Genomic DNA, 18,973 nt, shown 5'->3' with positions numbered 1-18,973 from the left:
CGACGGTTCGGGCTTGAGACCTTCATCTAAGCTCATACCTCAAGCCCGAGACACTGGTTTTGTATTTTTATCGTTGCATAAAGTACACTGTTTGGCCTGTTGAGTTTGTCCAACATTGTGTTTTTACTTAGTTGTAGTAAGGATGAGGCCATTGCAGGGAAGTTCAAAAGCCTCATTGCTGTTGGGGGTGGGGGAAAGTTCGTGAACCCAGAGGTGCCGGGGACTTCTGCACAGGGGGCCGGAGCCTGTGACAGACTTGGCTATATTTGCCGCTTTCCGCAGCCTTCTGCTTTCCTGGGCTCTCAAGTTCCCAAACTAGGCTGTGCTGCAGTGCTCCCCCTAAGCTGTGTGCTTGCAGACTTGCACAAAATAGGCTGTGCACACCTCGGTCCCGTTTGTGCATGCATATGTGCGCACAGCTTAGAGGGAACAACTGGCTGCCACCAGTCTGTGTACTTTCCATAATGCAACTGTCGAAGTTCTATTGAACAGCATGACAAATCCCTCAGATTTCTTAAGGGAGTAAAGGCATTAGCATGCCTTCTACATGGTTGCCTTGGTTTGCTAGCGCCTGGAGAGGTCCTCAGATAGGTGGACTCCCAGGAACTGCACGGTACTCATGAGGGTTAGGGTCAGGTGTGTGTTCCCTCAGCCTCCCCTTCCTAAAGTCCACAATGACCTCCTTTGTTTTGGTGACGTTGAAAGCAAGATAGATGTTCTGACACCAACCAATCAGATTCCTGATCTTCATCCTGTCCTCTGACTCATCATTTCCAGTCATTTGGACAACAGTCTTGTCATCAACAAATTTAGATTGTGTTGGAGCCAAACTTAGCTACACAGTTGTGAGTGCAGAAGGAATAGAGCAGGGAACTCAGCCTGTCCCTGTGTTGATGGTCAGAGAGGAGAAAATGGTGTTGCCGATCCGCACGGATTGGGGTCTGCCCATGAGAAAAGTTGAAGATCCAGTTGCAGAGGGACAGAGTGCCAGATCCCTGAGCTTGGTCGTGGGGCTTGCAGGCATGATGGTTTTGAATGCTGAGGTGTAGTCAATGGACAGAGGTGTTCCTTGGTCCAGGTGATCTAGCACAGAATAGTGGGCCAGTGAGAAGTCACCTGCTGTTGACCTGTTGTGATGATTGATGAAGTGAAGTGAGGTGGGTCCAAGTCTTTCCAAAGACAGGAGTTGATTCACTTCATAACCAGCTCTCAAAGTTAGTCTTCACAGTAGATGTCAGTGCCACCGGCCAATAGTTGTTGAGGCAGGTGAACTTGCTCTTCTGGGGCACTGGTACAATAGATGCCTTTTTGAAGCAGGTGGGGATCTCTAATGCAGCGAGAGGTCAAAATGTCCACAAAAACTCCAGCCAGTTGGTGCAGGTTTTAAGCACACGATCAGGAACACCATCAGGACCGGAGGCTCGCTGAGAAATCACCCACCCTTATGGCAGCCTCAGAACCGTTAGCATAGCGGTTTGCGCAACAGTATTACAGCGCCAGCGACCAAGGTTTCAATCCAGTGATGACCGTAAGGAGTTTGTACATTCTCCCCAGGTCATGTTTCCTCCCACCCTCCAAAACATATGGGATTGGCAGGGATCTTTGGGTATAATTGGACGCCATGTGTTTCATGAGCCGGAATCGCCTTCTACCGTGTGGTATTGTTAAAATTAAATTAAACTGGGGGCTGTGGGACTCTCGAGGTTGCATCTTTCAAAGTGAGTATGGATGGCATTGAACCCATCTGAAGAGGTGCAGCTGATGACATCTTCTTGTTTTGTCTACAAGATGCGATGGTGTGCTGGCCCTGCCACAGATGCCGAGCATCCGACTGAGCCTCCAGCATGATCCAGATTTGTCTCTTTGCTCATGGCCTTCCGAAGATTGTACCTGCATTTCCTGGGTGTCTCTGAATCGCCTGGTCTGAATGCCACAGATTGGATCTTCAACAGGTCCTGGTCTCTCGATTCACCCATAGCCTCTGGTTAGGGTTCATTACTCATTTATCAGTGTGACGCTAACTTGCTCAGTCAGATCACGAGAAACACCCCACCACATCAGTAACAGCAGTGGTGCAAGGAGACATGCCGAGCCCTGAATCTCAATAAAGACAAGTCTGTATACAACAGCTGCCATTCTATGTTTAGTCAGGGTGGGAATGTTATCTCTGTCATTTCAGCCTTCCTCCCAGATTTGACTTCACCCCTGTGAGCTTTAAAAACTGTTCATTCATTCACAGCATCTGGCTGTTACAACAAATCAAGAGGTCCATCCCTAACTGCCCTTCTAGAAGGTGAGGTGAATGGTCTTCCTCAGCTGCTGAGTCCTTCTGGTGCTGGTGGGGACGGTGTTGGTGCGGATGGTACTGGTGGGGATGGTGATGGTGGGGGGGGCTTTGCTTGTGGGGACGATGCTAGCAGGGACAGCGCTGGTGGGGACGGTTCCCACGGTGCTGGTGGGGTTGGTGTTGGCGGGGACGGTGCTGGGGGATATGTGTACACTGACTGGTGTCTCTCTCTCAGGGGTATATCAGTACACTGACTGGTGTCTCTCTCTCAGGGGTATATCAGTACACTGACTGGTGTCTCTCTGTCTGTCTGTCTCTTTCTCTCTCAGAGTATATCGGTACACTGACTGGTGTGTTTCCATTCCTCTCTTTCAAGGGGATATCTACACAGAATAATGGCTCCTGTTTTAATATCACAGTGACAAGGCATTATGCCTGGCTAAAGATCATACAAATTACTAAATCCCTGACCTTTCCCATTCCCAGTATCATCGAGTCCACCTGTTTTAGCATTAGATGCATCGTGACATCGCTGCTTAAAATCTTACAATCAATCTTGAGTCTATTCTGAGTCATACTGCAAATGCAACAGGAGTGTTGATGTTGTTCCCTGTACTCAGTGCCCTGACCAACGAAGGCAAAAGAAGCATGAGTCTCCACCCCGTGCACTTCACCACTTCCCTGAAACATTGTACCAGCACTCCTCGGTCCCTGCTCTCTGACACTCTACAGGGCCCTACCATTCATTCTGTAAGCTCTGTTCTGGTTTACACATACCAATGTTCAGCACCTCACACTTGTCCGAGTTAAATTCCATCTGCCCACTCCCCTGGTTTATCTAGATCTTGTTGCTATCTTCAGTGATCACTGGACCATGAATTTGTTATCATCCGCAAACTTATCACCCGTGTCAATTGCCTCTCATCCAAGTCATAACTTTTGTATCATCTGAAGACTTACTGATCAACCAACATTCTTATCAAAATTCCTGTGGTGCACTTCTGGTTACAGACTTCCATTTATATAAACATCCTTTGACTACCATCTTCTGATCCAACCCGACAACTGTGGATCTAGTGTGCCAACAAACTTGATGATGACTCACTTTATTGACCTTGAACTAGTACCAGCCAATGAAATATAACCAGCATTAACTAGAAGTTTAAAAAATAATGCTATATAAATTACAATTCAACGTGTGCAATTAAAACCAACAACACTATTCTACAATGAACTGTTAAAAAGTCCTGATTTTACAATGTGAGTGCAGTATCACTCAGTGCCGTGATTCAGTGTTCAACATAGTCACAGCTTCATTAAAAAAAAGCTCTCCTTGAGCCTACTAAGTGTGTGATTGAAGGCTTCTGAAGTGTCTGCCCGATGGGAGAAGAGTGGATAGTCTGTGATTTGGGTGTGTTGCATTTTTGATAATGTTTCAACAAATTACCTGGCCAGGTACTGCCCAGTACCTGTTGTTGTTTTCGACGGTAGGCAACTGGATTCCAATAATCCATTGGGCAATTTTCACAACCCGCTGGAGTGCCTTGCGATCTTGTGCAAGACAAATCCCGTATCACACCAAAATACCATATGTTAGCATGCTTTCAATTGTGCATCTCTAGAAATCCAACCCCTATCCTGGGGCAGAGGTGGATCTCCCCATGGTCCTCAAAAATAAAGATGCTGTTGTGCCTTTTTAAATCAGAATTGAAGGGCCAAGTGAGGTCTTCAGAAATATGGACGCCAAGGAATTTAAAGCTCCACCATTGATGTAAATCGGGACGTGAGTGTGGTTTCTGACATGCCTGAAGACCACAATGATCTCCTTGATCTTCTGAGTGTTGAGTGTCAAGTTGTGATCAGCACACCACAAGGCCAGGTGCTGAACCCTATAGGCCATTTCATCATCCCCTTTAATCAGGCCTACCACCGTGGTGTCATCTGCAAACTTGATTATTAAATTTGTACTATACATAGGAATACAGTTGGAGGTAAAGAGGGAGTACAAAAGAAGGCTCAACGCACAACCCTGGGGCCTGCCGATACTCAAGCTAAGAACTGTTTGAAGTTTGTTCGTGAGGAAGTCCAAAATCTAATTACAAAGGGATGGGCTGATCCCATGCAGATGAAGTTTGGTTATCAGCTTAGAGGGGACAACAGTGTTGAAAGTTGAGCTATAGTCGATGAATAGCATTCTAACGTAGGAGTTAGAGCTGTCCAAATGAGACAACGCAGAGTGAAGCACTGTTGAAATGGCATCCTCAGCTGACCTGTTAGTGCAGTAGGTGAACTGCTGAGAATCCATAATGGCCGGCAAACAGGATTTCAGATGAGATAAGACCAACCTCTCAAAACACTTTGTGAGTGCAACTGTACGGTCGTCATTTAGACTCATGGTGGTAGAGTCCTTTGACACAGGCACAATGGTAGCAGACTCTATCACTCAGCCCCTGCCTTCTTTACTCTGCCTCCATCGGGAAGGAGGTACAGGAGCACTCAGGGGCACAAGGACAGCTTCTTCCACTCCGCCATCAGATTCTGAATGGATAATGAACCAGATACTACCTCATTTTTCTCTTCTTTTCCACGAACTTATTTATTTTTTAAAATGTAATCTATAGCAATTTTTGCACCGATAATGCTGTCACAAAACAACGAATTTCATGACATGGTCATGACAATAAATTCTGAATCTGATGCCTGTCCAAGTCTGTTACAAGTGGTGATGCTCTGGCCTCTGGATGTGAACTCCATGTTTCCCCATTCCTTTAATATCTGAAGATCTATCGATCTGATTGACAGGGTTCTTTTTATCTTGGTCGTGAAGGCCCACCCCATATGTGGGTCTGTGACTCTTGAGTCAAGACCACCCTGGCGGAGGAACATAAACCCCACACCTACTCTGTCAAGCCTGCAGGAATTTTGCACGTTTCACTGAGATTGCCTCTCATTACGATGACCCAGTTTCTCAATTTCTCATATGCCAAACCGACAGCTCAAGAACCAGTCTTGATGGACTTCTGCTACTGTCCTTTAGGGTAAGTATATCCTTCCTTTGGAGTTGTCCACAACATTCCAGGTGTGCTATACAAATAGCATTAGTCACTGGCAAGTTGTTCTGTATAACACAGGGACCACATCAAATCTATGTGGGTCGCACCTCCACCACAGTCAATATAATTGGAGAGAAACATTAAAGTCTACAGATGCCGTGATTGTAGTAAAAACACAGAAACGCTGTGAGGACTCAGCCGGTCTCACAGCATCCATAGGAGGTAAAGATATATTACTGACGTTTCCGGCCTGAGCCCTTCTTCAAGGTATGGGTAATTTTAGTGCCTGCCTTCTTTTTAAAACACCCTGAGCAAGGGCTCAGGGCCAAAACGTTGGTTGTATATCTTTAACTCCTTCAGATGTTGCGAGACCTGCCGAGTTCCTCTAGCATTTCTGTGTTTTCAGTATAATTGGAGAAAGTCGTCTTCAATCATATCTTTAAATCATCTTTTAATAAAGGCCAACCAATCATCTGTCATTTCCTCCACCTGAACCTGTGATGGTTTATATATATCAGGAGCCTCCAAGCCCCCACAGATGTTGACAAAACACATCAACACATGATAAAGCAATAGTGACATTTTATCAAAAGGAATTGTATCGGTAGACCCGGATTTGGATGAAGATTCACCAAGAGTAGGACATCAGGAATTGGGAGGTAGATCAGGGCTGGAATTAAGAGCTCGATCCTATCGTATCTCACCTGGTGCGGTCACTGAAAAGATAAATACTGCCCTGTCAACTGTTCCAACTGCACCACATTTACAGCACAATTACACCAATTTGCGCTCAGCCTGCAGGGTGCTAGTGATATCCATCACTGATAACACTGTTTACCAAACTCCTTAACCTCCCTAATGAAATCAGTCTAAGGCATTGGTGTATGAAGGGGACACTGCTCGGAGACACACACTTTAGAACACACTGTACTGGGATCATACCTCGAAAGACAGCTTAGGCCTCCCATGGAGGCCGTGAGACCTGCTGAGTTCCTCCAACATTTACTGTGTGTTTACACTGCACTGGGGGGGAGGGGGCACACATTAGAGGACACTGCATTAGGACCACTGCACAGGGGAACACCGCAGTGGGGGACATTGCACCAGGGAATGCAGCTGCGCTGGGTGGGTCACGTCTCCAGAATGGAGGACCATCGCCTTCCCAAGATCGTGTTATATGGCGAGCTCTCCACTGGCCACCGTGACAGAGGTGCACCAAAGAAAAGGTACAAGGACTGCCTAAAGAAATCTCTTGATGCCTGCCAGTGGGCTGATCTCGCCTCAAACCGTGCATCTTGGCGCCTCACAATTTGGCGGGCAGCAACCTCCTTTGAAGAAGACCGCAGAGCCCACCTCACTGACAAAAGGCAAAGGAGGAAAAACCCAAGACCCAACCCCAACCAACCAATTTTCTGCTGCAACCGTGTCTGCCTGTCCCGCATCGGACTTGTCAGCCTCAAATGAGCCTGCAGCTGACGTGGACTTTTACCCCCTCCATAAATCTTCGTCCGCGAAGCCAAGCCAAAGAAACACTGCACTGGGGGGGGGGGGGGGGGGGAAGAGGGGGCACATATTAGAGGATACTGCATTAGGACCACTGCACAGGGGAACACCGCAGTGGGGGACATTGCACCAGGGAATGCTGCATGGAGGAAGGGCCACATTGAGCACATGCACCTCTGGAGGAGTGCTGCACTGTAGATAGTGGTGGCTACTACATTGGTGGAGTGAGATGGCACTGGCAAGAGTTCTGCTTTGATGGTGCACCACCTGATTCATGGAGTGCACTTACTCGAAACACCTGTTTAATCACAAAGCTGTGCTTTATTGGCAATCTAATCATGGAGATATGTGTAGAATATGTTTGACTTGTTATAGACAGTGATAGATTTCAAAGCTTGCCCGTCTGGGCAACATCTCTCAGAAATGGTAGCAGTCCCTCCTCCAAATCAGACAGCACACTTCCACTTTTGACAACGTCCTTATCTATAAAATACTCTAACTGTATTAGTTCCCATCTCTGCTTCCTGGGATGTCCAATCAGATTGAGATGTGTTGGTGTACAAATGGTCGAGGCAAGTGTTGTGTAACCACGTTACCTGCTCCTGAATGGCTCCTTTTACTGCTCTCGACCTCTCTCCTTTATTAAATCTTCCCATTAGAACAGGGCAACCTGTTGAAAACCACGTCTAGTCATTGCTGTATTAAATTGATAAAACGACGTGATAAGATCCTGCCAGAGGTCAGGCTGAACATGAGCCGAGAGAGCTCAGTATCACTGTTTCAACCAACAGCTTGGGGCACTAGGGCTCTGACCCAGGACACATTGACTCAGGACACAAGGGCAGTAACATTTCACTGATGAGACATCCACTCAATCCGATAACAACAGGTAAAATATTGTCCTTGAATATGGTGGTGTGTGTTTTCCAACTCATCCTTTGCCTGACGGGGTGGGAGGGGGGGTAGGGGGAGGAAGGAATGCGACCAGGGTGGGATGTGTCCTTCAATAGTTGCTGATTTCCTGAGGCAGCAGAATGTGTAACTGGGGTCGTGGGAGGGGGGGGGGGGGGGGGGGGGGGGAGCCGGGTGGTGTGATGGCCTGAGCTGCATTCACAACTCAATTCAGTTTCTTGTGGTCTTGGACAGAGCAGCTCCTGCCCTACGCAGAGGTTGGTGAGAGACGCCAGGAAATGTTGTGAAGTGAAGGTCTTGATGTGCCTTCTTGGCCACAGAGTCAACATGGATGTATCAGATTTGTTGGTCAGTAAATTTGTAGATGATACAAAGATTGGGAGAGTTGTGGACAGTGTAGAGGGCTGTCAAAGAATACAAGAGAATATAGATCAGTTACAGATATGGGCAGAGAAATGGCAGATGGAGTTTAAACCGGACCAGCGCGAGGTGTTGCACTTTGTGAGGGCAAATTTAAAGGGAATGTATGCAGTCAATATTGACATGGAGAGAAATCTAAGCATCCAGCTCCTTGGAAACAGCCACGCAAATAGACAAGGTGGTAAAGAAGGCATATGGTGTGCTTGCCTTCAGTGGACAGGGCATCGAGTGGACAGGGCAGCGACAGAAAACTTTGGTTAGGCTGCACTTGGAATATTGCTGTAATTCTAGTTGCCCCATTACAGAAAGAACATGGAAGACATGGAAAGGATACAGAAAAGGTTTACCAGGATGTTGCCTGGATTGGAGATGAGATATAATGAGAGGTTGGGTCATTTTCTTGGAGTGTTGGAGGCTGAGGGGAGATAATAGAAGTTTCTATAATTGTGAGCATTGATAGGGTACACCAGCTATTCTCAATGGGGGCTGTACGCCGTCCCCTCTGGTGGGTGGGGTATTTAAGGGGGCCACAGACTGAAATCATAAATTTTTTAAACCACATATACACATGTAATAATTAATACTGTGTAAAGGTCAGCCCCTCTCAATTTTTGGTCCTGGCTGCCCGCCCTTCTGAGCTCACGATACCTCGACCATTGAATCTCACCTAGGCCCCGGCTACCCACCCACCTGTGCTCCTGACCCCCTGAATGAATCTTGCCTAGGCCCCGGCTGCCTACCTATCTGAGCTCCAGATGCCCCAAATGCAGACTTGCCTCCCAGCCCCAGTTGCTCGCCTGCCCATCTGAGTTCCCAATGCCTCGAATGACGCAGGTACTTACTGAAGTCAAAAGGAATATGCGTGTAATAGATGACCCCCTAAATTTAACCATAAAAATTGGTCCACAAAATTCAACTAATTCATGTGTATATACGATGTTTTTTTATGTAGCCAGTAGGAAAGAAGTACAGAAGAAACTGACTAAACTTGACTCCTTCACAGAGAAGGGGGCCCATAAACTTTGAGCAGAATCCTAAGGGGTCCATAGGCATTAAAGGTTGAGAATGGCTGGGGTAGACAGTCAGAATCTTTTCCCTAGGGTAATGTCACAGACTAGAGGACATGCATTTAATGTGGGTGTTGGGGGCAAGTTTTTATACACAGAAAGGGAGGGTAGATTCCTGGATCGTGGTGGAAAGTAGATACAATTCTAGTGTTTAAAAGGCATCTAAAGACATTGGAACATGCAGGGAATAGAGGGATATGGATCGTGTACAATTAGCAGAGTTTTGGCTCAGACATGTGGGCCTGTTCCTATGCTGTACTGTTCTCTGGATCGGGAGAAGGTCCAGGAATGAGGTAGTTTCCTGTTCAAATGGTAATTTTCTGCAGTTTATCTTTCCTGACATTTTCCAAAGAGGCAGGATTGGGTCAGTAAAGACAGGGTGGAGAGCCAGCACCTTTTCCCCAGGGCAGCAATCACTAATACCAGAGGACATCTGTTTAAGGTGAGGAGAGGTGTCAGGGTCCATTTTTTGCACAGAGTAGTGGGGGCCTGAAATGCAGTGCAGGAGGCTGGTACAATTTAGACCTACAGCACAGTAACAGGCCCTTTCGCCCCACGAGCCCATGCCACCCAATTACATCTAATTAACCTACAACCCCGGTACGTTTTGAATGGTGAGAGGAAACTGGAGCCCCTGGGTTAAACCCTCGCAGACACGGGGAGAACGTACAAACTTCTTAGAGAGAGAGCTGGATTCAAACCCCGGACCTGATCGCTGGTGTGTTAATTGTGCTGCCCTTTTAAAAAAAGACTTGGGCATATGGATGAAAAAAATAGAGGGTTATGTGTGTGAAGGAGGGAAGGTTCAGATTGTTGAGTATGTTTATAAAGGTTGGCATAACATTGTGGGCTGAAGGGCCTCTACTGTTCTATGTTCTCCATCATTGCTTCTCCAATGCTTTTTCTTGCAGTGTCTGCTTCACAAAATCCTAATCACTGAACAGATAAATACTGCCCTGTCAACTGCTCCAACTGCACCACATTTACAGCACAATTACACCAATTTGTGCTCAGCCTGCAGGGTGCTAGTGATCTCTATCACTGATAACACTGTTTACCAAACTCCTTAATCTCGCTAATGAAATCATTCTGAAGCCTGCCCTGAGCTGTGATTCTCAGAGGTATAAATGCCCCAACATCAGCTACAGACATCACTCTGCAGAGCCCTGTGGAGAATCCAGCAGCTACCAGTGTGGCTCTGGGCAGAGTGATCAGTCCCTGCAGACTCACTTGACAGTGACTGGTCACTGCAGACTTGCTGGGCAGTGCCTGGTCACTGTGGATTTGCTGGGCAGTGATTGGTCACTGCACTCACCAGACAGTGTGATTGGCCGTTCCATCACCAGATAGTGGAGACTGTGTGTAGCACTAACATGACCAACAGCGGTACCACAGGAAGGATGTCACATTGTGCAGATAGGTACCAGCTCTTCAACCCTCGCGCTTATCTGCAGAACAACTACACCAGTCCCAGAGCCAACTTCGACAGAGAGGACAGCGTGGTCCCATGGAAGCTCCGCTGCTTCGCAGCCTCCTTCTCCACAGGTCAGAGGCAGATTGGGGGTGACCAGATGGTGGGGAGAGGGGATGATTGTCCAGAGTCCACGAGGGGTCAGGCACCTCGATGTGGGTGGGTGGGGCAACGACCTCTTGGCATGGGTGGGTGGGATCAGCAACCCCTCACTATGGGTGGGTGGGGATCAGTGTGGGTGGATGTACAGGGACAGATATAGGGGATGGGGGAATACGGACAGATGTAGCAGGAGTGGGGGATACGGACAGGTGTAAGGGGTGTGGGACACAGACAGGTGTGGGAGGTGTGGGGGATACAGACGTGTAGGGGGTGTGGGGTTACAGACCTGTAAGAGCAGACATTAGGGGTACCTGTTCCCCTCTCCATCCAGCCTCTCACCCACAGAGGTGGCTGTATCCAGGCTGGTGTTTTGTCTGCAGGTGAGATCAGAGGCCAAACCCTCCTGGACATCGGCTCTGGGCCCACCCTCTACCAGGTGATTAGTGCCTGTGACTACTTCACCACCATCATCATGTCAGACTATCTGGAGGCCAATCGGCAGGAGCTGGGCAAGTGGCTGCGGGCAGAGCCTGGTGCTTTCGACTGGAGCCCCTTCATCAAGTATGTGTGCAGCCTGGAGGGCAAGAGGTGAGTTCTCTTGGAGGGGGGGTGGGGGTGGTGAGGTGGTGGTGGTGCTCAATGTGAAGGGGTTATGTGAATGGCCAATGGGTTTATGATGGATTTGTGCAGTCAGATTAAGTGTCTACGTTGATCAGTGTAGGGGAGAGGGGTGGTCAGGGTTAGTGGTTGAAGACAGTTGAAGGGAGATTCAGTGTGGGGTCAAGTTCAGAATTATACCGGGTATCTGGACACAGGCTGCAGTGGTGAGACCACAGGGAGGGTACTATGTACAGTGTTAATCTCCTCATTTAAGGAAGGACATTAAATTTAGACATACAACATGGTAACAGGCCCTTCCAGCTCAAATATTCCAATGTACCCCTGTAAATTTTGTAAGTAGTTCAAAGAAAGTGGAATGGGTGGATGGGCTGGGATTACATCCACTGAAGTTTAGAAAATTGAGAGGAGGGATTATAAAAACACCAAGAGCCCAAGGGGTCTGGTTAGAGTGGAGATATGGAAGATGCTTCCTCTTCTGGGAGAACCTAGAACCCAACGATATTTTAAAAATTACTGTCATCTACTTATTAACTCAGGGGTAAGGTGAAAATGTCCTCTCAGAGGGTGGCGAGTCTTTGTGAAAGAGGGTGGGGAGGATGGAAGCACAATGTTTTAAGTATTTTTAAGGCTAAGGTTTTATTGTAGAATTTTGAAAAGTAAGCAGATAGAAGGTTACGCGAGGTACAGGGTTGAGGTCATCAGTCATCCAACACAGAGCAGAGATGTGGAGGAATTTTTTTCCAGCCAGATAGGTAGTAAATCTGTGGAATTTGTTGCCACGGGTGGTCGTGGAGCCCAGGCCATTGGATGTATTTAAGGGAAAGATTGATAGATTCTTAATTAGCCAGGGCATCAAAAGTTATGGGAAGAAGGCCAGGCAATGGGGCTGAGTGGGAAAATAATCAGTTCATGATTGGAGGGAGGGAAAGATTTGATGGGCATTTAAACTGCTGGCATCTGGGCCCGTTCCATGTGTCTCCATTTGATTCATATCCTTTGAAACATCTCCTGTCAATGCATCTGTCCAAAGGTCTTTTGAATGATGTCATTGTACAATTTCTGTAGGTTCCGCTGGTAGCTCATTCCAGATACGGTCCGCCCTCTGTGTGATGAAGTTGCTCCTTGGGTCTGTCTTAAATCTCTCCCCTCTCACCTTAAACCAGTGGTTCTCAGTGTTTTGTTCCCCCCCCCCCCCCCCCCCCACTCACATACCAGTTTAAATAATCCCTTGCTAACCACAGAGTGCCTATGTGCTTAAGTTCGAAACATTGGGTTATGTAACTTTATCTTTGCTATATAAAGTACATTGTTTGACCTGCTGAGTTACTCCAGCATTGTATTTTTACTTCTTCACGTGGGTTGTCATTTTCAGGGAACAATACACCTGTTTGCCAAGTCTCTGTTCTCAAGCCCCACTATGTACAAGGCCTGCCCTGGTTGACTGACCAAAGTGCAACACCTCACACTTCTCAGAGATACATTCCATTTGTATCTCCTTCCCAACTGATCTAGATCCTGTTGTAAATTTAGATATCTTTCCTCACTGAGCATTACACCACCACCACAATCATGTTAAACACACTGCCATCCAAATCCTTAATGTGGATAACAGTGGATCCAGTAATGGATCCCAACAGCTCACCAATCTGAAATTCAATGGGACAGCTTCCTTTACATCCCATGTGATTTAACCTGCCAGGCCAAACCTTGTCAGAAGCCTTGCTCAAATCCACATATACACCGCCCACCACCCTACCTTCATTAATCCTCTTGGTCACCTCTTCAAAACTCTGTCACCAGTTTCATGGGATACGCTCACTCACACAAAGAACCATGCCGACAACTTCCAATCAGTCCATTCCTATCCAAATGCTGATAGGCCCTGTCCCTCACAATCCCCTCCAGCAACCTTCCACATCTGACGTCAGCCTCAGTGGCCTGTAGTTCCCTGGCTTGTCCATGTTGTCTGATTTAAACACCGGCTCATTAGCCACTTCCATTCTGGGGCAGCATGGTTAGTGCAACACTGTTACAGCGCCAGTGAACCAGGTTCAAATCTGCCACAGTCTGTAAGGAGTTTCTTTCATGGTTGGAGAAGTAGTTAGCACAACGCCTTTACAGCGTCAGCAATCAGGATCGGACCAGGGTTTGAACCCCTTGTGGAGTTTGTACGTTCTCCCCATTTCCTCTGGGCATTCTCTTTTCCATCTTCAAAAATGTACGGGGTTTGTAGGTAAATTGGGTGGCATGGGCTCGTGGGCCAGAAGGGCCTGTTACCATGGTCTATGTCTAAATCTAAAAAATTCTGCCGACACTTCATGAGAGGCCATAGATAATGTCAATATGGTAGAGCAGCTTTTGCCTGCTGGTGAGAGGTGGGAAGTGATTGATGGGGGAACCATCAGTAATGTCATGAGCTTCTGTGCAGTGACCAGTGGCAGGCAAAGGAGCAGAGAATGCGGGAGACCATCAAGGACGTCTGTCACTGTGACATCATGAAGCCAGACCCTGTGCACCCACGGGTGCTGGAGCTGGTTGACGCCATCAGCACTACCTTCTGCCTGGAGTCGGTGTGCCCTGATAAGCAATCGCTGGAACGTGCTCTGAGCAACATCACTTCACTGCTGAGACCTGGTGGTTTCCTCCTGATGATTGGTGCCTTGGGCGAGTCCTATTACCTGGCTGGAGAGGTGAAACTCGCTGTCGTTCCCATCGATGAAGATTACGTGAAGGAGGCAGTCAGCAAGTCTGGCTACAGAATTTGTGTCTTTAAAACATACACCATGCCACCAGAGTTAAAAATTGGGGTCGATGATGTGAGTGGAGTATTTTATCTCCAAGCCCAAAAGATCTGATCTGGGTGTGCTTAGTTTTTTGCAAGTGATCTCACATTTTACACCACAAATGCAGTAAAACTGACTATTTGCTTATCTTATAAACATAGGAGGCCATTCTATCCATCTCGTCTCGAACAGTTTTTCCTCTCCTAATTCCCCATAAAACTTCAACTTACTCTCTCCAATTCCACATTGATTAGGTCAGTCCTAGAAGGGCCTGGGGTCAGTTCATTGTCCCAGTCACTCTACATCAAGAACAAGTTATTTTAGTCACTCCTTCAATTACTCTGTGAGACGTTGGTCAGAGAACCACTCAACGCAAACTCAGTGCAACTCGTGTCAGAGACCTGTCCCTTTCCGGGATAGAGATTCACATCCCGTCTTAGACCCGTTGCTTCCCAGGATCAAAGACTCACATCCCATGTCAAACCCGTTCCTTCCCAGGACAGAAACATGAATCCCGTGTCAGAGCTTGGGGCTCTTATGGCTCGTTTCTGGGACCACAGACTCGCATTCCTTGTCAGACTTGTTCCTTCCCGGGACAGAGATCACATGCTGTGTAAGACCCATTCCTTCCCAGGACTGTGACTTACATCCAGTGTGAGACCTGTTCCTTCTCAGGACCACAGACTCACATTCCATTTCAGACCCATTCCTTCCTGGGACAGAAACTCATATCCTGTGTCAGACCTGTTCCTTCCCGAGACCAAAGACTCACAGCCTGTGTTAGACACCTACCTGTTCCATCTCAGGACCTCCTATCACATGTAAATTCAGAGGCAGGAAAAATCTTAGTATTCCCTTTATTACCGATAGAAGTGAGTTCTAACTCCACATCACAGCTTCAATAGTGCAAGGGTACCTTTTTCCACCCTCCACTTTCCCACCTGGAAAGGAGTAAATGCTCAAACCACTGCTGATCGATTATTCCACCCACTGGGTCCAATTCCCATGCCATTGAGGATGGAACACTACAGCGTAGCGCAAACTAAAGATTTGCAACAGCACAGGTCCAAACCAACAGTGCACAACTATTCTGCGTGGCTGTCACCAGCATCTAAACAAGCAACATACTGGCCCAGCAGCATCTAAACAGGCAACATACTGGCCCAGCTCAGAGGCCTGCTTGACCACTCCTTTCCACACACCAACTCTGGGCACCAAAAAATACAGCCCTCCAACCAGTGTCAGCCTTGAGATGCCCGGTAGTGACCCTTCCTGGATACACCAAACACATGTAGGAAATTTGTTTCTTTCATTAATTTGTTCAATTCCCTTTGAAAAGTTACCACTGAGTCCACAGAATAGGAAACCTATTATATATCCTGAATGTGCTAACACACTTCAGGTAAAGAATTAGCCTCTGAATGGTCTAATCCTCTGCTATTCCTTAACTGTGCATTATATACCGAGTCTGTCGGCACTGGGGCAGTGGTTCTCAACCTATTTATTCCACTCACATACTACCTTAAGTAATCCCTTTTCAATCACAGAGCAACTATGGTTCCCTTTGGTTCTGCTGTCATATTCCCAGAGGATGTGATCATCTGCTCACCCTGACAGTCCAAGTAATGATCCCAGGCTTTTCCAAGATCTCCTTATAGCTCTAAAACTTCTGTAGTCCACCGCTCCATCTAACTACTAGATATTTGCTGCAGACGTGTGGAATTAAAACATGCTCCAGCTTCGTGCAATGACTGACTGAATCCAGAGGTAGGCAGACTAATTCAATAGTTATGTAATGTATTATTTTACACAGCACACTTGCAAAGCTTTGGCCATGTCCCTTTTGTGTGTGAACAACATTACTGTGAAATGGTCTAGAATAAATCCAAAGTCAAACACCAGATTGTTTTGGAAACTACTTCCAGGAGTTGGGCACTTTGAAAATCAAATTACAAAAGGCTGAAAAACGGGATTGTCTCAGTTACACGGGTTTAGAATTGGGAATCACAGCTGGGATTAATGTCCTCCCCTCACCTGCACGTAGAGGGAGCAGCTATTCCCAGCAACTGCAGAGATCTGGCGGGGAGAAGATGCTCACAGCTTGGGTTGGAAGGCAAAAATTCTGACTCAGCAACAATTATACAATTAAAAATTACCAGAATTTATTCAATGGGTTATTCAAAATATTTTTCTTACATTCAATGAGTGCAGTTTACCATTCAGGACTTAGACAGTTCAGGGTCACTGGAAACTCCAAGAGGGAAGGTGGATGACAATGGCAGGTGGGAGAAACAGAGCTGGAGGTGGGGGAAAATGAGGATTTACGGGAGGCAAACATAATGCAGGGGATGTGCTGCTGGCATTCAGAAGCAGATGGCCCAGAGGGTGAAAAAAAGGTTAAGACAGATGAGAGCCATTTCCTGGGCTGACCCTGAAGCATTGAATGTGACACTACAGAATATAAAGAATCCAGTCTGGCACAGATGAACACTGGGGCGCAGAAGGCAGCTTAGGGCTTCAGTGAATTTTTTGGGATTGAGAAGGTGCCACACAATGGGATAGGCCACGGGGAGAGGGGACAAGCGGCGGCCCTTGGGGTTCCTCATGTCTGCTCGTAAACTAATGGTGGCAGCAAAGTCAAGACATCTGGTGCCACTCAGTGGCAGAGATCGGGACTGCACACACTTTAACCCCAAGTTAAATTTCATCGCGGATCTTCACACCTTGAATCAAACTCTTCACCAAAAATTACCTTCATTTTTGATGCCGGATTACTCCTTCGGTTCCAACCTTACCCGAAGGCTCACACACCAGGAAGGATTCGATATAAGCAGTGTCACATTTAGTCTCATTCCCTTCAATGGTCGTGACCACCACCAGATCACTCCTCCTTCCGATAATCGGCCATCGCAGTGATAAGATGGAGACTGTCATCAACCAGAAAGCTGAGAGGGGACAAGGGAGGGGAAGGTGCAGTGAGAAAGAGAGCTCCTGTTAATATATTATCCAATTGGTGTAGCTGCTACAGAAAAACAATGTGATATTAAATAAAGCCTTTCCCCCTGAAGAACAGCCACCCAACATAACTGTGGCTGAAGTGAGGATCCTATTCAGGGTGAACCCACACAAAGCAGCAGGTCCAGACAACACACGTGGTCAGGTGCTGAAAGACCATGCAGCCCAGCTGACAGAGGTCGAAATGGACATCTGCAACATCTCATTGCAGCAGTTCACTGTTCCCACAGGATTCAAGACAGCCACAGTGCCCAAAGGAAAAATGTTATGTGGCCTAAATGAGTGGCACTGACCTCTACGAACACGAAGTGCTTTGAGCAACTGGTAATGGAATGCACCAAATTGTACCTTCCAGTGATGTTGGTGGGCCCATTCCAGAAAGCCTACCATCCAAACCAGTCTACAGATGTTATAGCCTTGACTCCCCCGCCCCTTTCTGTCCTGACCCACCTAGAGAACGATGCCTCATATGCCATGTTTTTGTTCATTGACTTCAGCTCGACATTCAACAAGATCATACCTGAGAAACTGATGGATAAACTGTCACCCCTCTTTGCAACTGGATTCTGGACTTCTTGACAGAAAGACCACAATCTGTCCAGGTTGCAGCAAAACCTTTAGACTCATCATGTTAAGCACCTCAGGGCTGCATGCTCAGCCCGCTACTGTTCATATTGCTGCCTTGATGTTCTAACAGAATCATCAACTTTATGGATGATCCAACGCTAGTTGGGCTCATTGGTAATAATGATGTACAGGTTTAAAATTCATTGGTGTGAATATAAAGGATGACCTATCCTGGACCCATATCGCCTCTTCATTAGTCAGGAAGGCGCAGCACTTCCTAAGGAGGCTGAGGAGGGTAAAGCTACCAGCCCTCATCTTGATAATCTTTTATAGGAACACAATTGAGAGTGTACTGTTTGGCTGCATCATTGTGTGAAATGGTAAGCTGCAAAGCATTGGACTGGAAGTTAATAAAGAGGAACATCAAAACAGCTGAGAGATCACTGGGGTCTCTCTTTCCTCTATTGACATTTTCTGGGAGTGTTGGTTAAATAGGGCTCATAATTATAGAGGACCTTTTCCATTGAGCACACAGCATCTTTGACCCACCACCATCAAGAAGGAAGTACAGAAGCATCAAAATCAGGACTGCAGGCTCTTAGGCTGATATGATAAAGTATATTATGTACAGTGTATTGTGTATGCACTATGGTCTTGAGAAATGCTGTTTCATCGGATTGTAATGTACAGTCACGTCTCCAGAATGGAGGACCATGGCCTTCCCAAGATCGTGTTATATGGTGAGCTCTCCACTAGCCACTGAGACAGAGGTGCACCAAAGAAGAGGTACAAGGACTGCTTAAAGAAATCTCTTGGTGCCTGCCACATTGACCACCGCCAGTGGGCTGATATCGCCTCCAACCGTGCATCTTGGCGCCTCACAGTTCGGCGGGCAGCAACCTCCTTTGAAGAAGACCGCAGAGCCCACCTCACTGACAAAAGACAAAGGAGGAAAAACCCAACACCCAACCCCAACCAACCAATTTTCCCCTGCAACCGCGCCTGCCTGTCCCGCATCGGACTTGTCAGTCACCAATGAGCCTGCAGCAGACCTGGACATACCCCTCCATAAATCTTCGTCCACGAAGCCAAGCCAAAGAAAGAAAGAAAAGAAAGAAGAAGAAGAATGTACAGTCAGATAATCATCGAACTTGCTGCTCACTATTACAACC

At 47.1% G+C, this 18,973-nt stretch overlaps 2 protein-coding genes across 5 annotated transcripts in view; one reads left to right on the top strand and one right to left on the bottom strand.

Annotated features, from left to right (window-relative positions):
• Positions 1 to 5,789: 5,789 nt before the first annotated feature.
• Positions 5,790 to 18,973, bottom strand: part of pgap3 (post-GPI attachment to proteins phospholipase 3) — a 36,299-nt gene continuing 23,115 nt past the window's right edge. For 2 of the 4 annotated variants that reach the window (XM_069907203.1, XM_069907204.1), the window contains one exon: positions 16,357 to 17,164. In XM_069907203.1, the coding sequence (XP_069763304.1) occupies positions 17,101 to 17,164 (64 nt within the window). In that variant the 3' untranslated portion in view covers positions 16,357 to 17,100. Of the gene's footprint in view, positions 6,057 to 16,356; positions 17,165 to 18,973 lie in introns of those variants that run through there. The other 2 variants (XR_011347635.1, XR_011347636.1) reach the window with 2 other exon arrangements.
• On the top strand, positions 10,274 to 16,191 carry LOC138747710 (phenylethanolamine N-methyltransferase). The gene is made up of 3 exons (XM_069907206.1): positions 10,274 to 10,787; positions 11,196 to 11,403; positions 13,865 to 16,191. The coding sequence occupies exons 1-3, from the start codon at positions 10,616 to 10,618 to the stop codon at positions 14,289 to 14,291; spliced, it is 807 nt and encodes a 268-aa protein (XP_069763307.1). The 5' UTR covers positions 10,274 to 10,615; the 3' UTR covers positions 14,292 to 16,191.

Source organism: Narcine bancroftii, chromosome 12 (genome assembly GCF_036971445.1).
Source record: "Narcine bancroftii isolate sNarBan1 chromosome 12, sNarBan1.hap1, whole genome shotgun sequence".
Taxonomy (NCBI): Eukaryota; Metazoa; Chordata; class Chondrichthyes; order Torpediniformes; family Narcinidae; genus Narcine; species Narcine bancroftii.
This window is presented reverse-complemented; position numbering and strand designations above follow the sequence as displayed.

Bases quoted from the DNA above. Each gene is read 5' to 3' on its own strand.
- LOC138747710 (XM_069907206.1), top strand. From the start codon at position 10,616: ATGACCAACAGCGGTACCACAGGAAGGATGTCACATTGTGCAGATAGG. The intron at 10,788-11,195 runs GTCAGAGGCAGA...TTTTGTCTGCAG, and splicing joins CGCAGCCTCCTTCTCCACAG to GTGAGATCAGAGGCCAAACC. The intron at 11,404-13,864 runs GTGAGTTCTCTT...GCTTCTGTGCAG, and splicing joins TGCAGCCTGGAGGGCAAGAG to TGACCAGTGGCAGGCAAAGG.